At 45.5% G+C, this 18,372-nt stretch overlaps 1 protein-coding gene across 3 annotated transcripts in view; it reads right to left on the reverse strand.

Moving 5' to 3' along the window:
• The window catches only part of LOC135920057 (phosphatidylcholine:ceramide cholinephosphotransferase 2-like), a 374,214-nt gene that overhangs the window by 23,163 nt on the left and 332,679 nt on the right, over positions 1-18,372 (reverse strand). Inside the window, exons 1-4 of one of the 3 annotated variants that reach the window (XM_065454107.2) lie at positions 13,016-13,249; positions 11,765-12,348; positions 5,792-5,909; positions 3,718-3,874 (exon numbers count right to left, since the gene is read on the reverse strand). In XM_065454107.2, coding sequence (XP_065310179.1) covers positions 3,718-3,874; positions 5,792-5,909; positions 11,765-12,261 — 772 coding nt within the window. In that variant the 5' untranslated portion in view covers positions 12,262-12,348; positions 13,016-13,249. Of the gene's footprint in view, positions 1-3,717; positions 3,875-5,791; positions 5,910-11,764; positions 12,349-12,811; positions 12,947-13,015; positions 13,250-18,372 lie in introns of those variants that run through there. The other 2 variants (XM_065454108.1, XM_065454106.1) reach the window with 2 other exon arrangements.

The raw sequence follows: 18,372 nt of genomic DNA on the forward strand, positions 1-18,372 counted from the left end.
TAATGTATATTCGAATATCATCTATACCTGCGCTATCATCTATCATCTAGCATCTATCATCTGCGCAGTCCTTAATTTGTTATCAAGTTTCTTTGTCAGTTTCCAAGTCTCCGCGCCATATGTCAGCACCAATAGAATGCACTGATTGTATAGTTTCCTTTTCAATGATAATGGTAAACTCCCAGTCAGTAGCTCACTATGTCTGCCGTATGCGATCCAACCCATTTTTATTCTTCTGTGAATTTTCTTCTCATGGTCCGGGTTACCTGTGATTAGTTGACCTAGGTAAACATACTCCTTCACAGACTCTAGAGGCTGACTTGCGATCTTAAACTCTTGTTCCCTTGCCTGGTTATTTATCATTATCTCTGTCTTCTGCATATTAATCTTCAGTCCCACTCTTACACTCTCCCTGCTAAGGTCCTCAATCATTTGTTGTAACTCGTCTGCAGTGTTGCTGAATAGAACAATGTCATCGGCAAACCGAAGGCTGCTGAGGTATTCGCTGTCGATCCTTACTCCTAAACCTTCCCACTTTAATAGCCTGAATACCTCTTCCAAGCACACAGTGAATAGCATTGGAGAGATTGTGTCTCCTTGTCTGACCCCTTTCTTTATAGGTACCTTCCTACTTTTCTTGTGCAGAATTAAGGTAGCTGTGGAATCTCTGTAGATATTTCCCAAGGTATTTACGTAAGCATTCTTTACTCCTTGATTACGCGATGCCTCCATGATTGCTGGTATCTCTACTGAATCAAATGCTTTTTCGTAATCTATAAAACCCACATAGAGAGGCTTATTACTCTCAGTACTTGTAGTGAAAATAGCAGATTACTTTTTATCATGTTCCCTAATACGCTTCGTTGAAGTTTCATGTGCAAATTTTCCAAAACTGCTTGAGCAATTATTACTGCTTTACGGTCATTCAATACATCAGTGACCAAGCTATAATTTTATGCATCACGATATACGCTGCGACGGTAAAGTATACGCTCAAGTTCAAATCCACTGAAAATGAGCCCATTTCTAGCAGTATGGAAAGAGTTAAACCTAACCACTCCTTTTTCCATTATATTTAGATGAAAGAAGGAGAAAACAAAAATGCTTATAAATGTAAACCTCTCCTTACTGTCAAACATGGGGTTTCATTGTTTGAACCAGCGCTACATCAGAAATGTTAATAGCAAATGTATTAGCAGCTCAAACAGCACCATTAACCATTTATCAAGCACCGGCAAAAGGGAGTGACTATACCAAGTCATGTGGCAGTAGTGAACAGTATTTATTATGGGGATGAGTACTTACACAGCAAAGCTGCTAGATGCAGTGAAGGATGTCTGCTCAAAATTTCTAGTAGTTAGTCAGAAAACTATTGGCTGTGAAATTTGCATTTGATGTTGGGTGTATGGTAATTACGTGTGCTGTGTTAAATTGCCAAAGTTCTGTTAATTGCACTTTGAAGCTCCATGGGGCATTCAACAGTATGTCCTTTCAGAATCACTGGGGATATTAATATGAAACTATGTAGGAATAAAGCGTGTTGGAGTAAATACACTGGAGTGATTACAAAGATCTGGTTCTTTGGAGGTGCTGCAAGAACTTATCAAACTTGTGCTGTTGTGGTTCTTCTTGATTCCTGTCAGGTGGTAAAAATATTTGTTGTTTGCAAACTACCACATATACTGAAATGAGACTGTGTAGAAATCATACGAGCATTGTTGGAAACATGCTGGTTAAAATCTCACAATTGAAGGTGTCTTGAAGCTGTCACAGGAAATTTTGAGAGCTATCAGAGCCCTTAAAGTGCCCTTCCGAACAGTGAACTAAATGTTATATTGTTTCTGTAAACAAACGACTCAACACTACTACTTTAAATTTTGCCCGCATGTGCAGGAGATCCCCTGCACTTAAAATTAACAATTCAAAACATCTAAGTTTAGAAGTATTAAGTTGAAAGGATCGAATGTAAGCAGTCAATGTTGCTATTGCAGCAACTGTAGCTTGGCACAGCTTATGGAGGCATAGAGAAGGGTGTTACAAGTGTTGTAAAAATGCTTCACAAGGACTGGAAGCACCTCTCTGCTAGGAAACACTTCAAGGTGATGATGTAAAAGGCGCAAGGTGCCTGCAGCCTCAGTCTCAAACTCTGCTTTTCTGGAGCTTGGGTTGCAATTCTGCAAAGCAGTACATGTCTGTTGCAGCTTTCTTTCTTGTGTTCACCATTAACTCCGAGTCTGTACACTTTTCACGACATCAGGGACACCTGCGTCCTGGTCTATAGTAGCCACATGTGGGAGCCTTGAGTACCTGCTTCCTCCACAGTTCTGCAAATGGATGCTTACAAAGGTCTAATCTTGAACACTACTTTTTATGTGCCTCAGAATTAGTTCTGCCCTCTCACTTGCATCACTGTGGGCATGGGGAAAAAAGAAAGAAAGAGAAAAGAAAGAGGGCAGGGTGGCGTGGATGGTGCTTAGATTTAAAAAAACACGAAAATCATACACAGAGTAAACAGACTAAGCACTGATGTAAACTCAAAGTGCACTTCGAATATAAAAAGGCATTCAACCTATTACTGCATAATGTTTTCAAATTAGGCAAAGTTAACTAGTACAGTGCTAAGATTGTGTCAGAAAGGCACAGCCAAGAAAAAACATTGTTACGAAGAGGAAGCCTGTTAGATCTGCCAACAGGAAAACACTGTGCATGGACTGCTGAAAATCTTCAGTACAGAGACCTGGTGATAGCACTGTACAAAAGGTTTTTAACATGTTCTGGTTCAAGAGTGCTGTGTCGAATGGGAGACACCATGCTTTTAACAGGGTATCTACCAAGGTGTCATTTCCAAACTCCCTGAGCTTTCCAGGACTTCCCGAGTGCCTTTGCAAAATTCCCTGAGTGACACAGACCTTTGTTTTATGTCAAGACGGGCTGACACCATGTTGCCCGATGCTGTCGCTTTCTAGTAAGCATGCTAAAATATAATAATAATAAAGACTACTTAATCCAGTTTGAATAGTAAGGAGTAGCATTCATTTTATTCAAAAAGAAATCAGAAAGGAGGGGTTAGTAAAATGCACAGTAAATGATATCTCATTGAAAAAAAAATGGTAGAACTCATTGCAAATCAAGTTGCACTATATAAATCTGTATATAAATGCTCTGAACCACTCCCCAGTGTGGTGTGCAAGACAGCAGCAGCAACAGCAGCAATGCATAAGTCAAAGAAAGAGGAAAAAAAAAAGCTTCGCTTTAAAAGCAGGGAGGTTAGTGAGACTTTGTTGAGTTTGCTACCCAACATGTGGGAAAAAAATGAGATCGTTAATGAGACGTTAATGAGATCGTAAAAAGAGATATGAAGATGAAGTGAGCTTGGATTTGGTGTAAAAAGCAGTGCTCTTCTAAACACTTAAAAACAGTAGTCTCAGACACAAATCTAAACAGAGTTTTGTGTACAGCCACAATTAGAAGTGGTTCATAAAACATCCTCAAAGACAATTCTGTATGATACTTTGGCATGGCTCACAAGCCTCTGATAAAATTGCAATTCTGGTACACTGATATTTTCAGGTTCTGCTACAGGCAAAAAAGCAGTCAAATATTAGAGTGAAGCACTGACAGCAAAATACATTCACACTGACAGAAAAACAACAGGGTGAATTGGGCGCATGCGTGCATCACATATTCAAGGTATAGTTTATAATGTTGTCTACTTACATTCCCTGACAACGAGGTAAGCAAGAGTTAAAATGACTGTGTGTCCACTGTAGATGTAGTCTCCACAGAATGTGTGCTGCCCATTTATCGACAGTCCAAATCCACTCAGCAGCTGGGCAACCCGTTTCATTATTAGAAGCGGATTTGTGCTATTTGCCTGGAAGAAAAAGCACAAGTAGAAAATAAAAATGAGAGTGTATACTACTCTTCTGCAGTTCAGCTTGCTACAGGGAAAGTGCTAACTACCTTTGCCTCAGTTCACTCACTAATTTGAAGTTTTACAAGCAAGGTCGAGAACGTTCTATGAAAAGAAATATTGTCATCCACCCTAAAATAACCATAAAGCTACAAAGGATACACATTCAAGTTTCTCACAAAGAAAGCACATACCTACCCTTGTCCCTGCTTGTGAACCAGGGCACATTTAAAGCTTTCTGGAAAACTTGTATAGATTTACTTTGTAGCTTCGCTCTACTTTAGGGTGGATGATAATTTTCCTTTCACTTTTAAGCTTCGGAAGTTTGTTTATTCATTACAAGCTTGTCATAACATCATAACCAACAATTTTTAGGGTCTGAAGTGAAAGTCAAATTGCATTATTCTGTTTTAATTTCCTAATGAAGTGCTACCTGAAATCTGGTGCCCTGTGATCCCCAAATGCAAAGATGTGGCCAGGAGCCATATTTTAGAGCAATTCTTTTCATTCTCCATTCTTTTTGTCATTCGTCATAGGCTCACTTGCAGCTGCTCTACCGTTATTACCATAGTCAGCCACTCGGCCCAACGGATGAGAGAAAGGAATGGAATCAAAGGAAAGCAATCCTTACAATATATGACCCCAGAACTTAATTTTAGCAGGTGTCTTCTGCCTGATGTTGATTTTGACGCAAGGAGGGTTTACCTGCTTGTAGCCTGTTTCTTGTTTTCACAGGAATAAATAAAGTTTCATAGGGAAGGGCTTTTCACGCACACCTCACACATTGACGTCACCATTGTCCAAGTGCATACAAATACCACGCCCGCACCTGAACTCAAAACACACATACAATAAGATTGACAATCCTACTGATATCTTACTTGAATGTTATAAGGTGAGAGTCATAAGAGTCAACTGATAACGCTAAAAGCCAATGCAGAAATATGACTGTTGGCTAAATGGGCTTGTCTATTAGACTTCAGGTTTTCAAACTAGTTTTCACAGCACAATGATCAGTTTATGCTTGATGTTAAGTGGCAGCCTATGATTTTATTGATTGCTCCACATGGATACTAAGTTTGCATTTTTATTCAGTGATCAAGTATGAGGAAATTCATGGATTTCGTAGTGAAGAACAGATGCACTCATGCCATACTTGAGCAAACTGCAGCGTCTACTCATTTTTCCTCCATACAGTCAAACCCCTGAGGTGTTTTGTAATCCCCTGTTGACTCTGCTGGAACCCCCTGAACATTGTGATCTTCAGTTTGAAATATGCCGCTTTACTGATTTATTTGCATAACTCCTTCTAACAGAGTGGTGCCATAAAAATATACTTTTCAGCCAAAATATATGTATCAGTTAATTCCCCTAAATACTCTGCACTTGTTTCATATCCCAAGTGAGATATTTTGAAGTGTCCACATATTACACTTAAAACAATAAGCCGATAAAGAGAAGCACTGAGAGCTATTGTGGCTGAAAAGCTACTCATAAGACATGTCAAACTGACCTAACGCTGCGCAGATGTTGTGCAGGTGTTTTGTTCATGTGAGCAAAGCGGCTGGGCAGTGTTACGAAGGGTAAGTAACCTCTGCTTCCATTCCTCTTTGCCTTCCCGTTCTTCAAGTGCTCTTCTTATGTCCCTGAAATTAAACTTACAAATCTGACCTTGCATTTCCTCTTCACGTACTACAAAAGCATACAAAACAAATGACGCTTCAGAACTCCTGGTTCCGCAATATTGGTGACAGTTATGAATGCAGTGCCTGTGGTACTGTCTGTCGCTGATGTGTGCTACTAAATCTAGCAGGCCTAAAACAATATGATAGGACTGCTGAAGGAGTCACTAACAGAAGTTCTAAGGGTGCCACTCACTTTTGGAGAACAGTAGTACGTTGTACTTGCAACAGGGACTTGAGTGACAAACATTGTAATACTCCTCATAAAGTATAAAAGACCCATAATGAAGAAAACACGTTGCAGGACAATCCACCTGTAAGAGGCCAATGCACACGAAGGATATTAGTACGAGATAAAACTTAAAAAGTCATGACTAAAATGAGGACTGAGGTCATACACAACGCTGCCTTGAACAAGTCAGAAATATTTGTTCAAGGCATTCTTTCAAGAAGCTTTCAATGTTGCACAAGTGCATGCTGGCAAAGAAACAAGCAAGCCAAATAAATGCAAATGCAAAAAGTGATTTGAAACCATAGGGATGACCGGGTATGCCCAAATCAGTCTACGAACCAAACTGTTTTCAGGAAAAGATGCTCGTGGCGGCATTTGCTTCAATGTAACTCAGCATCATATATTTAGATATGTAAATATAATGGCAAATCTTGCCTTACAAGTAGGGCTGCCACCTTCACCGTGGGAAAAAGGAAAATAACTGGCAATGAGAAGATGGGTGAGGGGGAGTGCATTCTTTTTGTGAAAACTACTGTAGGCAAAAACGCCTACAAACTGAAAATAAAATAGAGTGGCGACAGGCCTAGTACAAACTTTGTGTGGTTGAAATTAGGTGAAAGAATTTATATAACAATTAGTACACTTAAGATTTATGCTTTTCTTGCAAATAATTTAAGGCATGTCATGACATAATTGCAAATGATGTAATAGCCCTGCTACACGGGTACTCGAAAGTCTTTTGAGCAAAAAGACTTCTCCCGAAAAAGAGTTTCGCCCGCAGGCACATGACAGGGAGCGCTCTACTATAGGCGAGAAGGAGTAGCCTCGAAACCTGTTGGCACCAGCAATTATACGTTAAACAATAAGCAAATGCGTATTTTTCTCTCACTTAGGCTCTTCATAAAAAATAATTTTATGTCTCGCAGAAGGTGTAGTAAACCCGGTAATGCTCATTTTCTTCTGTACTCGTATAAGCAGGTCAAATGCTCCTTAAAGCGACACTAAAGGCAAATACTAAGTCAAGCTAAAGTGATAGATTAGTGCTTGAGAATCTCTAAGGTGTCAATATTATCGCGAACAGAGCATTAATAATAGAGAAATCGAGGTAAATGCAGGACATGATTAGAGACTCCCCCGGGACATGCACGCACATTCCCGATGACATAAGCACTCCTCAGTTAATTCTGTCACTAGTAGTCAACTACTCGTTGCATAGAACATCCTCGTAATGATTATAAGATGAAATAAAATGCTACTTGTTTAGTTCCACTTCATATTTAGAAAAAAGAACTCATTGAAATTACTGCTGACGACGTGGGTGGTCGAAAGGTTTCGTTTTCACTTGACTCTGCGCCACCCACGCTTTCGTGTTTCAGTACTTTTCTGATCGCGTAGTGCTGCACTGGTTCTGCTGGATCGCGAAACTCGCACAAACTGCAAGTAGCAGAGAATTCAACTTCCGCGTTATGCCGCGGGATGCCCGAATGGCCTAGCCACTTGACCAAAAAGCAGCTGCAGCGGCGAATCCGCTGCTCTGTCTTGGCTCGGTGGCGCTGTCTGTCGGGTACCGTTTTACTCACCGACAGCAGCAAAGGGCGGAGATAGCGCATGCAACGTCACCACTCCCTCGGTTGGGTGGTGGGAGATTTGAACTTCGAAAAAGGTATTCGGACACTTCAGATACAATTTTGTCATAAACTAGGTCTTTTCTTGGCACGAAACAAGCACTGCAAGGTTTCTGGAAAGGTATTTAAACAGTCCACATTGACATATTATTTGCCTTTAGTGTACCTTTAAACTACTGCAGTAACTCTTTACATTAACGTTTCCTAATCTGGTGTTGTTAAATTTATTTGAAAACCATGTAATACAGTAAGTTTTCACTTTATATTTTGAGGTACACGAGCTTATTTTGGCCGATTTTGTTTAGAATGCAGCGCCATGCTTTTGGTAGCATGTCCAGAAGAAAGGAATAAAAAGAGATTGTCGGTGCTGTGCAACAACACTTAATTAAAATGTCTTTGAACTTGGTAAAAGACAGCTTATGCCAAAAATTTCTTGCGTGCTCGTGTGACACAGGTATAAGGCATGCAAGTTACTAGCTTATGAACTTAGCAACAAGTAGAAGTTTAGATGTCAAAAAAATACATCATACTTTATTTAATGCATGGGCATATTTAAGGAAAGTTCGACAACTTAATAACGAATTCATCTGTGACAATTCAATCGTCTGTTGTGCATGAGCACCTGAAAGAGCACTTGCGGTGCAGTTCATAATGTGCATATTTCAGGAGACCCAGACAACCAGCAAATAGTGTGCTGATGTGGCGGTTGAACCGGCAGCTGGCACCATGACGAAAAGCTAGCTGAGCCAGTGAGAAACTGGTCAGGTGGCAACCCAACTTACAAGAATATATAAAATATTACATTTGTTGACAGGAAAGACAGAGAGGTCGACCTGAGCTAGTGCGCTAGTCTGCTACTCCGCACAGGGGAAGAGAGAAGGGGAGTGAAAGTACTGGGATGGATGATGATGATAAGAGGAGAGGTGAGTGCTTATGCACATAAGAAAGTTGCCTTGCCAGAGCCGCTCGTCGAGCTTGGCATATACTTCAACAACACTTTAGTTGCATGCATTGAAGTTGCAGTGTTGGGCCATGGGCCAAGGAGAGCTTCCTCCGACAGTGGTTGCCTACATTAGTAAACTTCAGTTGTTGTACACTGCGCCTAATATGAAGCATGTTTTATCCCATTTGAATGGAGCATTATAAACAAATAAACAGGATTATTCAGAACATGTGCAGTTGTGAGTTAGCACAGAGAAGGTTTAAAAGGCAGTCTTGTCAGCCAGTTAGCATCGGCATATATCTTCGAGGATAAAACGGGAATGCATGGTGACTGCAGCAATGGTAGGGCGACGAAAACACTTTTTTTTTAGTTAGAACGGTCACTGAACTGAATGGTCACTGAACTATAATATCAAATAATGTTCCAATTGAGTGAATATAGATTTATTCCCAAGAAAACACAGAGTTTCAGCATCAATAAATATAGTAAGCAAAACTCAATGCCAAATATAATGCATGACCGAAATTTGAGACCCAATAATAGTGGTTTAGTTGGAAACGTCTAGATACTGTTAAGAGTGGCCTGCTCAGGTGCAAGTTTTGCCAGCCAGGTGCAATAGCGGCGTCGACTTTTCCTGGAAAGCCACCGCCACCCTCTAGCCAAACGGCGTAGACCGAAAACAGACCTTCATTCCTTTTTGAGACTTGTGGGGTACTATCAACGGTACATTCTGAATTACTCGCAAATGGAAAGTATATTAACGGACGCCCTGCGAATGGGAGCACCAAGTAGCGTACACTGGGATAAGGACAAAGAGAACGCTTTCCAAAGTTTGAAAACGCTATTGGTTTCTTGTCCTGTGCTTCGCACGCCAGACTACACAAAGGAATTCATAGTTCAATGCGACGCAAGCGACAGAGGTATGGGCGTGGTACTTAGTCAGGTCGGCGACGATAACGAGGAGCATCCTATCCTCTATGCCAGCCGTAAACTAAATGTAAGAGAGGAAGTCTACAGCGCTTCAGAGAAGGAATGTGCTTGTTTAGTTTGGGTCGCCCAGAAGTTGTCGTGTTACTTGTATGGAGCGAAGTTCATCTTCGAGACCGACCACTGTTCTCTGATGTGGCTCAATCAAATGTCACACAAAAATGGCTGCTTGCTCCGATGGAGTCTCACTCTCCAAGAGTACAACTTCTCCGTTAGATATAAGAAGGGAAAGTTGCATAGCAATGCGGATGGTTTGAGCAGGCTAATTTGAATTCTGCATTTAATGGTGCCACCCAAATTTTAGGGTTACTACTGTTAATTTTATTAAGCCAAGAAGATCCCCTCTCATTTAGCAGGATTCCCTCCATGATTGCTGAATTTGTCAGCACGAAATTGCTTCAAAAATTGGCATAGCGAATGCGGCATTTTTTGTTTCTGCACTTAGGTTTTCTTTGAAGCCTAGCGGGTCTAAAGTGAGATCCAAGGTACGTCATCTTGGCGCAGAGCCGTGTGGTGGGATTCGTTTTGCAGTTGCCTGTCCTTGGATGTTTTGCGGCAGTGACATAATTACCCAAGTGGGCGCTGCGAGCCAAGGCATCACCCCTGGCCACCAGCCGTTCTCTTCCTGCCCAGCGGTGGTCAGCGCTGGACAGTCGAGATTTTCCGGGCCACGGCTGAGGTGCAAGTTTTGCCAGCCAGGTGTGAGAGCGGTGTCGACTTTTCCTGGAAAGCCACCGTCACCCTCTAGCTAAACGGCATCACTAAGTCTACTGTGTCCGGAGGACAATACACCGCGTCCTCGACGTTTGTCGTGGGATTGCCGAGAGGAGTTCGACGAACCAGGCTTTGTGACTGAACACGCCACCGCCGACCCGGTCTGTCGCGAGCAAGGGAGTTCCCGAGGGAATGTATTTGGAGGCCCCGTCCCACGCACCGTTCCTGATGTAAGCCTCAAGTTCTGCGGAGACCGTCTGGCCTCAATGGGGTCCGTGAAACCGGTGCGGAAGTGTGTGTGTGTGCCCTCACGCTCAAAGGCGGCTCGTCTACGATGACTGGTCGAACGGTTCTCTCACCTAGGGATTGAGGGAGGACCGAGTGTTTATAAACCGCTGTTGTGCGGCTGCTCAGTGTACTTTCTCTCGCAGTCATGGTAGACTGATGAACTGCAACGTACTTATGTAGATACTGTAAATAAACCCATATTCCTCGTTCTCGAAGAGCAGCAGTCCTTCCCTTCAACAACGTCCTCAGTGTGGATAAGTTGGACGACGGCATGGGCCAGCTACCACCTAATTCATGCCCGACTCCAATCTTGACAACTGGTTACGAACGGTGGGATTGACATCCCAATCCTTACAATACCTAAACAATACAGGACGCTCTAAAAAATTCCCATTTATTATGCTCACAGTGGCAGAGGTGAAATTTGCTTAGTTTTTTGCTTTAGTTTCATGTCTGATCGTATAGCTGGCCATGTGAAGTATGTGAAAGGTATTAGAAAAATTTTCTTACTTGCAAATCTTGACTGTTCTATTCAAGTACTGAATTGAATAGGGCAACATTCGATTCATTATTTGAAAGTGTTGAATATTTGGACACACTTAACAGACTGTCTTTAGAAGCCTTATTGCCAGTACCCACTTGATGATCCATTACAGAAGAGTTGACTAATGAGAAGTTCTGTCTTGAAGTAGATCATGATTTACATTGCAATGCCGGCAGCTTCTACATTCCACTGCATGTTCACGCTGACTTAACACCAAAACGATTTCGCTAGGTATAGTGCTCTGTATGCTGCAATATAGTAAAACAACTTGAACATGACAGGACGCAAGACCATTCTTTGCACATACTACATGTGCTTGTGTTCTTTCGGGACTGCATAAACAAGTATACTTCTCAAATGGACATGTATCACTAACCAGTACTTTAACACCAAAATATGATATCTTTCATGTGAGCTCCTTTCACTTCATATTAACAATGTACAAACAAAATAAGAGACTCGACAGTGACGCAAGCGTGCATGCACACATGCGGTTATGCTCTCTCTCTCACAGACACACAAAATGCCAGCATTCAATAAGTGTTCTGATTTTCGATACGGGTGTGCATCTCAGGCTTGTGCTATGACAGGTGATTACCGAAATATGTGCTTACGTCGTAATTATGTATTAGAAACAAGCCCATAAGAGTGACGGGCACAAGACGGAACTGAAACTTCCTCCTTGTTTGCCTTTTTTTTTTATTTGAGCTGACTTGGTCCAACATGCGTCTGGAGCAACTTAGATTTCACGCTTCTGATGTCTCAATTTAGAATTAAAGGGGCTGGCACATTCACTCTGGCATTTAAAGACATGCCAGCACGGCTCGTGTGCCCACCTGTAGCGGTGTATGAGCAGCAAGCCAAGCGTGGACCAGATGCAGAATATGATGATGGACTCGGACACGTCGAGCGCCCAGTCAAGCGGCGGGAAGTAGTCAAAGAAGACGTCCGGCAGCGGCGGGTACTTGGCTCGGTCGGGGATGCGCTCGTGCACGTAAGCCAAGCACGTCAGGTTGAGGATTAGGTTGGCCGACAGGAAGGTGAAGGCCACCAGGGTCTTCCACTTCTCCTGCAACAGCCGCGGCTCGCCGCCGCGCTCAACGGGGGATGCAGCCGCACCGATGCTGATGACTGTGTCGCACGCGAGCAGGTCGCCGTTCTTGTCGCGCCGATTGCGATACTCGTCGCAGCTGGCATGGTGTTCAGGCCACGAGTGGTGCAGGCCCGAGGTACCACCAACACCGGATGAGGCGCCCGACGCCGCGCCGTTGCACAGCAGCGGCTGGCCCTCGGCACCTGTCGCCGACAATGTGGTGTCCATCACCTGAATCATAGGGCGTCAGCCCGCCGCCGCCTAGCGCCAGCGGTCTCCTCCGCGCATCGCTCCGATGCCTTTCTCGCCCTGGCGGTGGTAGCACGCCTGCGCACAAGGAAAGTGAAACCTGCATTTTCATCCGCGACGGTTGCCTCTGTTTACATTTAAGCACCGCTTACACATTAGTGGATTTTTGAATATTTTGGACTTCTTTAAGTAACCCCGTATTCTGAGTGCGTGCGCTGTTATTTGTCAACACTGAGGCCAAAGGTAGGGCGCTGCTGACGTTAGACAAATACACATGACCTTATTCGTGATAGGCACTGCTCAAGCAAATTGTGGGGTTAACACACCCAATAGCTTATTGAATACGGACACGGATACGTACATATGCATACAGTGTACGTCTCAACACGCCCAGAGCCGTTAATTAGACGTTTGCCACGAGGCAACCCCCACCCATCCATCAGCGCCTACCCAGAAGTCAACGCAGCGTTGACACCGACTGCTGGCGGGTCCACAAGAGGCATGCACCCACCCCCACCACTACCTGATAGCCTGAACTAACCATGAAAGGGCCAATGTCAAATGCTACCGAAGCCCGGCGCCGACCGTGGATGCGGAGGCTTTGGAGGTTCGGGTGCTGCGGAGCGTTGCGATACCATGAGCGTGGTATCTACACCTATTCGACGGTTGTGATTGGCTGCAATACAGATAATCAGAGTCCCTAGTCGAGTTGCGTAGGGAAGACGACGGTACTAAAAGCGGATACCTGTCTTGCAGTGGGGCCAACGTGTCCTGATGCGAACTTGGACATTTAACTTGCTCCTGCATGGAGTGGGCTTCCGTAATTGGAGCCGCGTAACTAATGTCAAATAATCATTGTTTCCTTCATTCCTACTACCGAACGTATTCGTCGATGGACTTGGTGGAGCCCCCGTATGCAGAAATGAAACTTAAGTCGAAGCACATGCTTGACTTGATTTAGATGACGCCTGGCGTTAACGTGCCCAAAGACGCTCACTGCGCTTCCTTCGGCGCGTTCCCGATAGGCGTCACTCGGATCAAGTCAAGCATGGGCTTCAACTTAAGTTGCATTTCTGAATACGAGGGTAACGCCACCTCGAGCCGCAACGGGAACAGCAAAACTGGGGTGCGTTCTTATAACAGTTGTTATAACCATTCGCTTGCGCAGGCGCGATTGGTCAGAATGAGGATGTCATCAGTAAAAGCGCCATTCTGACCAATCACGCAAGGGTAAGTGGACGGTTCGCTTTCCTAATCGTTAAAAAAATTAAAATTAAATTATAGGGTTTACGTGCGAAAACCCCGACCTGATTATGAGGCACGCCGTAGTGAAGACTCCGGAAAAATTTGGACCACCTGGGGTTCTTTAATGTGCACCTAAATCTAAGTACACGGGTGTTTTCGCATTTCGCCCCCACTGAAATGCGGTCGCCGTGGCCGGGATTTGATTCCGCGACCTCGTGCATAGCAGCGCAAAACCAAAGCTTTTTTTTTTCTTTCATGGTATTTATCACAGTAGCATGCAACCCGATAAAACGCTCACCAGTTGTGCATAGTCATAGAATGGCAGGCACAATGACAGTCACACACAGAAGTGGCAGCATTCATACTTTGGGAGGAAACGTTGGACCCATTTTAGAAGGGTGGTAACGATAGGCATCTCATTAAAATTGGGTACCGGTCCGGTTGAATATCAAGTCCATCATGTACATGTTTTAGGTGCACAGACATCAGGATGAAATGCACCCTTGCAGGTACAACCAGTCCATCATTCGCGTTTTCCACAAACTGTGCATTCTCATGAAAAAAAAAAAACAAAAACAAAAGAAAACTTGTCGAAAGGCGCATTATCATCAGAGGTCGGCAGCAGGTATTGCACAGTATGGGCGCTTATGTCAAAGTCTTCCTTTAAAGTCCGTTGGAGGACTCCCAAAATAGAATGGCGCAACACCAATGCCACTAAGCAACCACGGCGAGTGAGTGAGTGAGTGAAGTAACTTTATTTCGGTCCAGAGAAGACGCAGGGGAGACCCCGCGCCACCCGGCTAGTCCCACGTAGGGACCGCCAAGCCGAGCTTGACGGCCCGATCGCGGGCACTCTGGACGGCCAGGCTTTGATCGCTGAGTTCGGGGCTGCCCAAGAGCGCAGCCCACCTATCCTCGCTGAAGGAGGAGCCGATGGCTTCACACTCCCACAACACATGGTCCAATGTTGCCCTTAGTCCACAGGCAGGGCAGTCCGCACTGGGATATTTTTCAGGGTATATGGCATGAAAGACCGCGAGGTTAGGGTAGGCACGGGCTTGAAAAAGTCGTAGGGTAACCGCCCGCGCCCTGCATAAGGCGGGGTGCGGGAGGGGGAATACCCGTCTTGACAGATAGAGTGCGTGGTGATTTCATTAAACGTAAGCAAGGGTTCCCCGCGTGGCTGGGGGACTGCTGAGGCGGCGCGGTCAGTGAGTCCTCGTGCGGCCTCGTTTGCGCCCTCGTTAGGGTTAGAAGGACAAACCTCAATCGACCCCAAGTGAGCGGGAAACCAAATGAGAGAATGCGGAGATATACTTTTGGCACTCTCCAATGTGCCAAAAGTATCTCACCACGGCGAGTCTTCCTAATCGTTACTACCGTTACAACTTCACGTTCCTGGAATCTAGGCACAGAGGCCACAGGTATGAGCACATCAGCGAGCAACTGCGCTCGCGGCCCCGATGGCATTGTGTAACTAACCCATATGCGGGAGCCATAAACAGGTACTCTACTTGCAAAGCCAATGTTAATTGAAAGGAGGGTGTTAAAAAAAAAAAGAGTAATGCCGGTTCGGTTCGGGTTCAACGCGCTCCCATCTGGTACCGGTTAAGTTCCAGAGTAATAAAATTTATAACGGTTCGCGAGCCGCTTCGGTGCAGTCCATATTATCCGGGCCCATGGCGATGTACTGCATAGGACCTGCCCGCATGGCGCATGCGCAAGTTTCATCAAAAGAAGGCAGACATGTACGAATGAATTACACAGATATGGGGGGATAATCATGTAGAAAGACAGAGGTAATAAGTGAGAACAAGCTCGAGAACAAGTTAAGGACCGTGCAAAGAGCGATGGAACGAAATATGTTAGGCGTAGCGTTAAGAGACCGGAAGAGAGTGGTGTGGATTAGAGAGCAAACGGGGATATCCGATTTCTAGTTGACATTAAGGAGCCCCGAACCATCCCTCGGACTTGGTGGAATAACATAGTCCGCAGGTAGCATACACTGCTGTGGACACCTCAATTGCTGTCGTACGCGGCGCGTGGAACTCGCAAGCGGAGCGCGAAGTCACCTTTTAATCAAACGCTCTCTTTTCAAACAGAAGCCTACTCCTCCCTCTCGTCAATTCTCATACGCGGCTGCTGATGCAGTCGGCTACGCAGCGTAGATACCGCGGCCGCCTCGGTGTGTCGCCACGAGTCTACTGGCTAAGCGCACTGCGGTTCGCTGAGGACTGGCCGATTTACGCTCGAGCCGCCCATATCGCCGCAAGCCGAACCGCACGCGTGCGGTCGCGCGAAATATAGCACGTACCAAACACTTGTGCACAAATATAGGTTTACAATGTGTAAGGTGTACACTGTGCACACATTGTAAATGGTAATTTGTTCACAAGTTACCATTCATTCATTCATTCATTCATTCATTCATTCATTCATTCATTCATTCATTCATTCATTTTTCGTGCGACCGCAAGCGTGCGGTGCGACTTGCGGCGATGGGCGGCTCGAGCGTAAATCGGCCCTTACGCATGGCTTACGTTTAGCGCGCCGTAGGCACCAAAATTTGAAGTCGTGGCGTCTACGTTAACATCCAAAATGAAATTTGAACTGCGCGCCGCGGTGACATTTAGAAGCGATGTGAGCACTGTTAAGAACGGCCAGCTGCAGTGCAAGTTTTGCCAACCAGTTGTGACTGTGGCGGCAACTTTCCTGGAGCGTCGCCGCACACCTCTAGCCACGGTGTGACGAAGTCGACTGTGTGTGAACAACAAAAATTGGAGGACGCTTAAGCTTCGCCTTCAAGAGTGGGACGCGACAGCGTTACCGTCGACACGCCAAGGGGTATAAGACAATGCGCTACGGCACAGCGATCACTTACGATGCGCCCCGCATCGGACTTAGCGCCCACCTATCACGCGGTGAGCGTCGAGCAACGCAGCGTTCGGCGCGGCAACGAAACGTGCGCCTGAGCGAACGGAACGAACCAAAGAACTCGGTGTCTCGGAGGGGAAACGATCTACGCCAGCCAAACGTCGTGATCGGCACGGACAGAGAGATAGATAGTAATCTAAACCGGGAGCACGGCGAAGCGTCGTCAGGGGAGAGGGAGTCCCGCGACGCGCCTGGCAGCGGTCCCAATGCGCGCGCGGCGCGCCTCCTGTCGGGGCAGCGCCGTACATTGAGAGGAGGGGGTCTTCTGTGTTTGCCGCAAGATGGCTCTGCGTGTGCGGAAAGCGCAGAAGAAATGCAGTGGAAACGCACTTCACAACTCGTGTAATTGTGACTTCTGTACGTTACATGTTCATAATTACCGATATACACCGCAGTATAACTTTCCACGGCTCGTTTCGAAGGCAACACCGCATTCACTAGAGGCGCGTTTGCACCGCTTGGAAGCATCGAACTCGTGGCTGAGTGGTAGCGTCTCCGTCTCACACTCCGGAGACCCTGGTTCGATTCCCACCGGGCCAATCTTGGAAGTTGCTTTTTATTTATGAAGCGCCTGCCGTGATTTATCGCTCACGGTCAACGCCGCAAACGCCGACGCTGACACCGACGCCGACACCGACGCCGACGACACCGGCTTTTCTGCGACACGAGCTCCTTAACGCTATCGCGTTAATACTTGCGTCCTCGACTCTCCGTCGCTGGAGCCGAGTTTGACGAAGTCTCCATTATGACTAAACGGGCTCGGCGGACCAACTATTGTTACTGAGCCGCGGGAACGTCTGACACCCCTTCCCACGCGCCGACTAAGACGCCAGACAATGGGCGGCCGGCGGGCGCGCTGCAGCTCGGGGAATAAATGCCCCTACGGTGCCGGGTCGTATCCCCTACGGTACCTCGTCTCCCCTACGGTGCCTGGTCAACTCTCCTACGGTGCTTGGACGGCCGTTTCCGTCACCTGGGTATCGGGGGAGGACCGAGTGTTGATAAACTGCTGTTGTGCGGCTGCTCAGGACACTCTCTCTCAAGCAGTCATGTTAGACTGATGTACTTTCTCAAACATTCATGTTAGACTGATATAAATACTGTAAATAAACCCATAACTGACTGAATAAACTGAGGAGTTCTATAGAGATTTATACAGCTCCAGTGGCACCCACGACGATAATGGAAGAGAGAATAGTCTAGAGGAATTTGAAATCCCACAAGTAACGCCGGAAGAAGTAAAGAAAGCCTTGGGAGCTATGCAAAGGGGGAAGGCAGCTGGGGAGGATCAGGTAACAGCAGATTTGTTGAAGGATGGTGGGCAGATTGTTCTAGAGAAACTGGCCACCCTGTATACGCAATGCCTCATGACTTCGAGCGTACCGGAACCTTGGAAAAACGCTAACATAATCCTAATCCATAAGAAAGGGAACGCCAAAGACTTGAAAAATTATAGACCGATCAGCTTACTGTCCGTTGCCTACAAAGTATTTACTAAGGTAATTGCAAATAGAATCAGGAACACCTTAGACTTCAGTCAACCAAAGGACCAGGCAGGATTCCGTAAAGGCTACTCAACAATAGACCATATTCACACTATCAATCAGGTGATAGAGAAATGTGCGGAATATAACCAACCCTTATATATAGCTTTCATTGATTACGAGAAAGCGTTTGATTCAGTCGAGACCTCAGCAGTCATGGAGGCATTGCGGAATGAGGGTATAGACGAGCCGTATGTAAAAATACTGAACGATATCTATAGCAGCTCCACAGCCACCGTAGTCCTCCATAAAGAAAGCAACAAAATCGCAATAAAGAAAGGCGTCAGGCAGGGAGATACGATCTCTCCAATGCTATTCACAGCGTGTTTACAGCAGGTATTCAGAGACCTGGATTGGGAAGAATTCGGTATAAGAGTTA

The sequence above is a fragment of the Dermacentor albipictus genome, unplaced genomic scaffold (genome assembly GCF_038994185.2).
Source record: "Dermacentor albipictus isolate Rhodes 1998 colony unplaced genomic scaffold, USDA_Dalb.pri_finalv2 scaffold_20, whole genome shotgun sequence".
NCBI classification, from domain to species: domain Eukaryota; kingdom Metazoa; phylum Arthropoda; class Arachnida; order Ixodida; family Ixodidae; genus Dermacentor; species Dermacentor albipictus.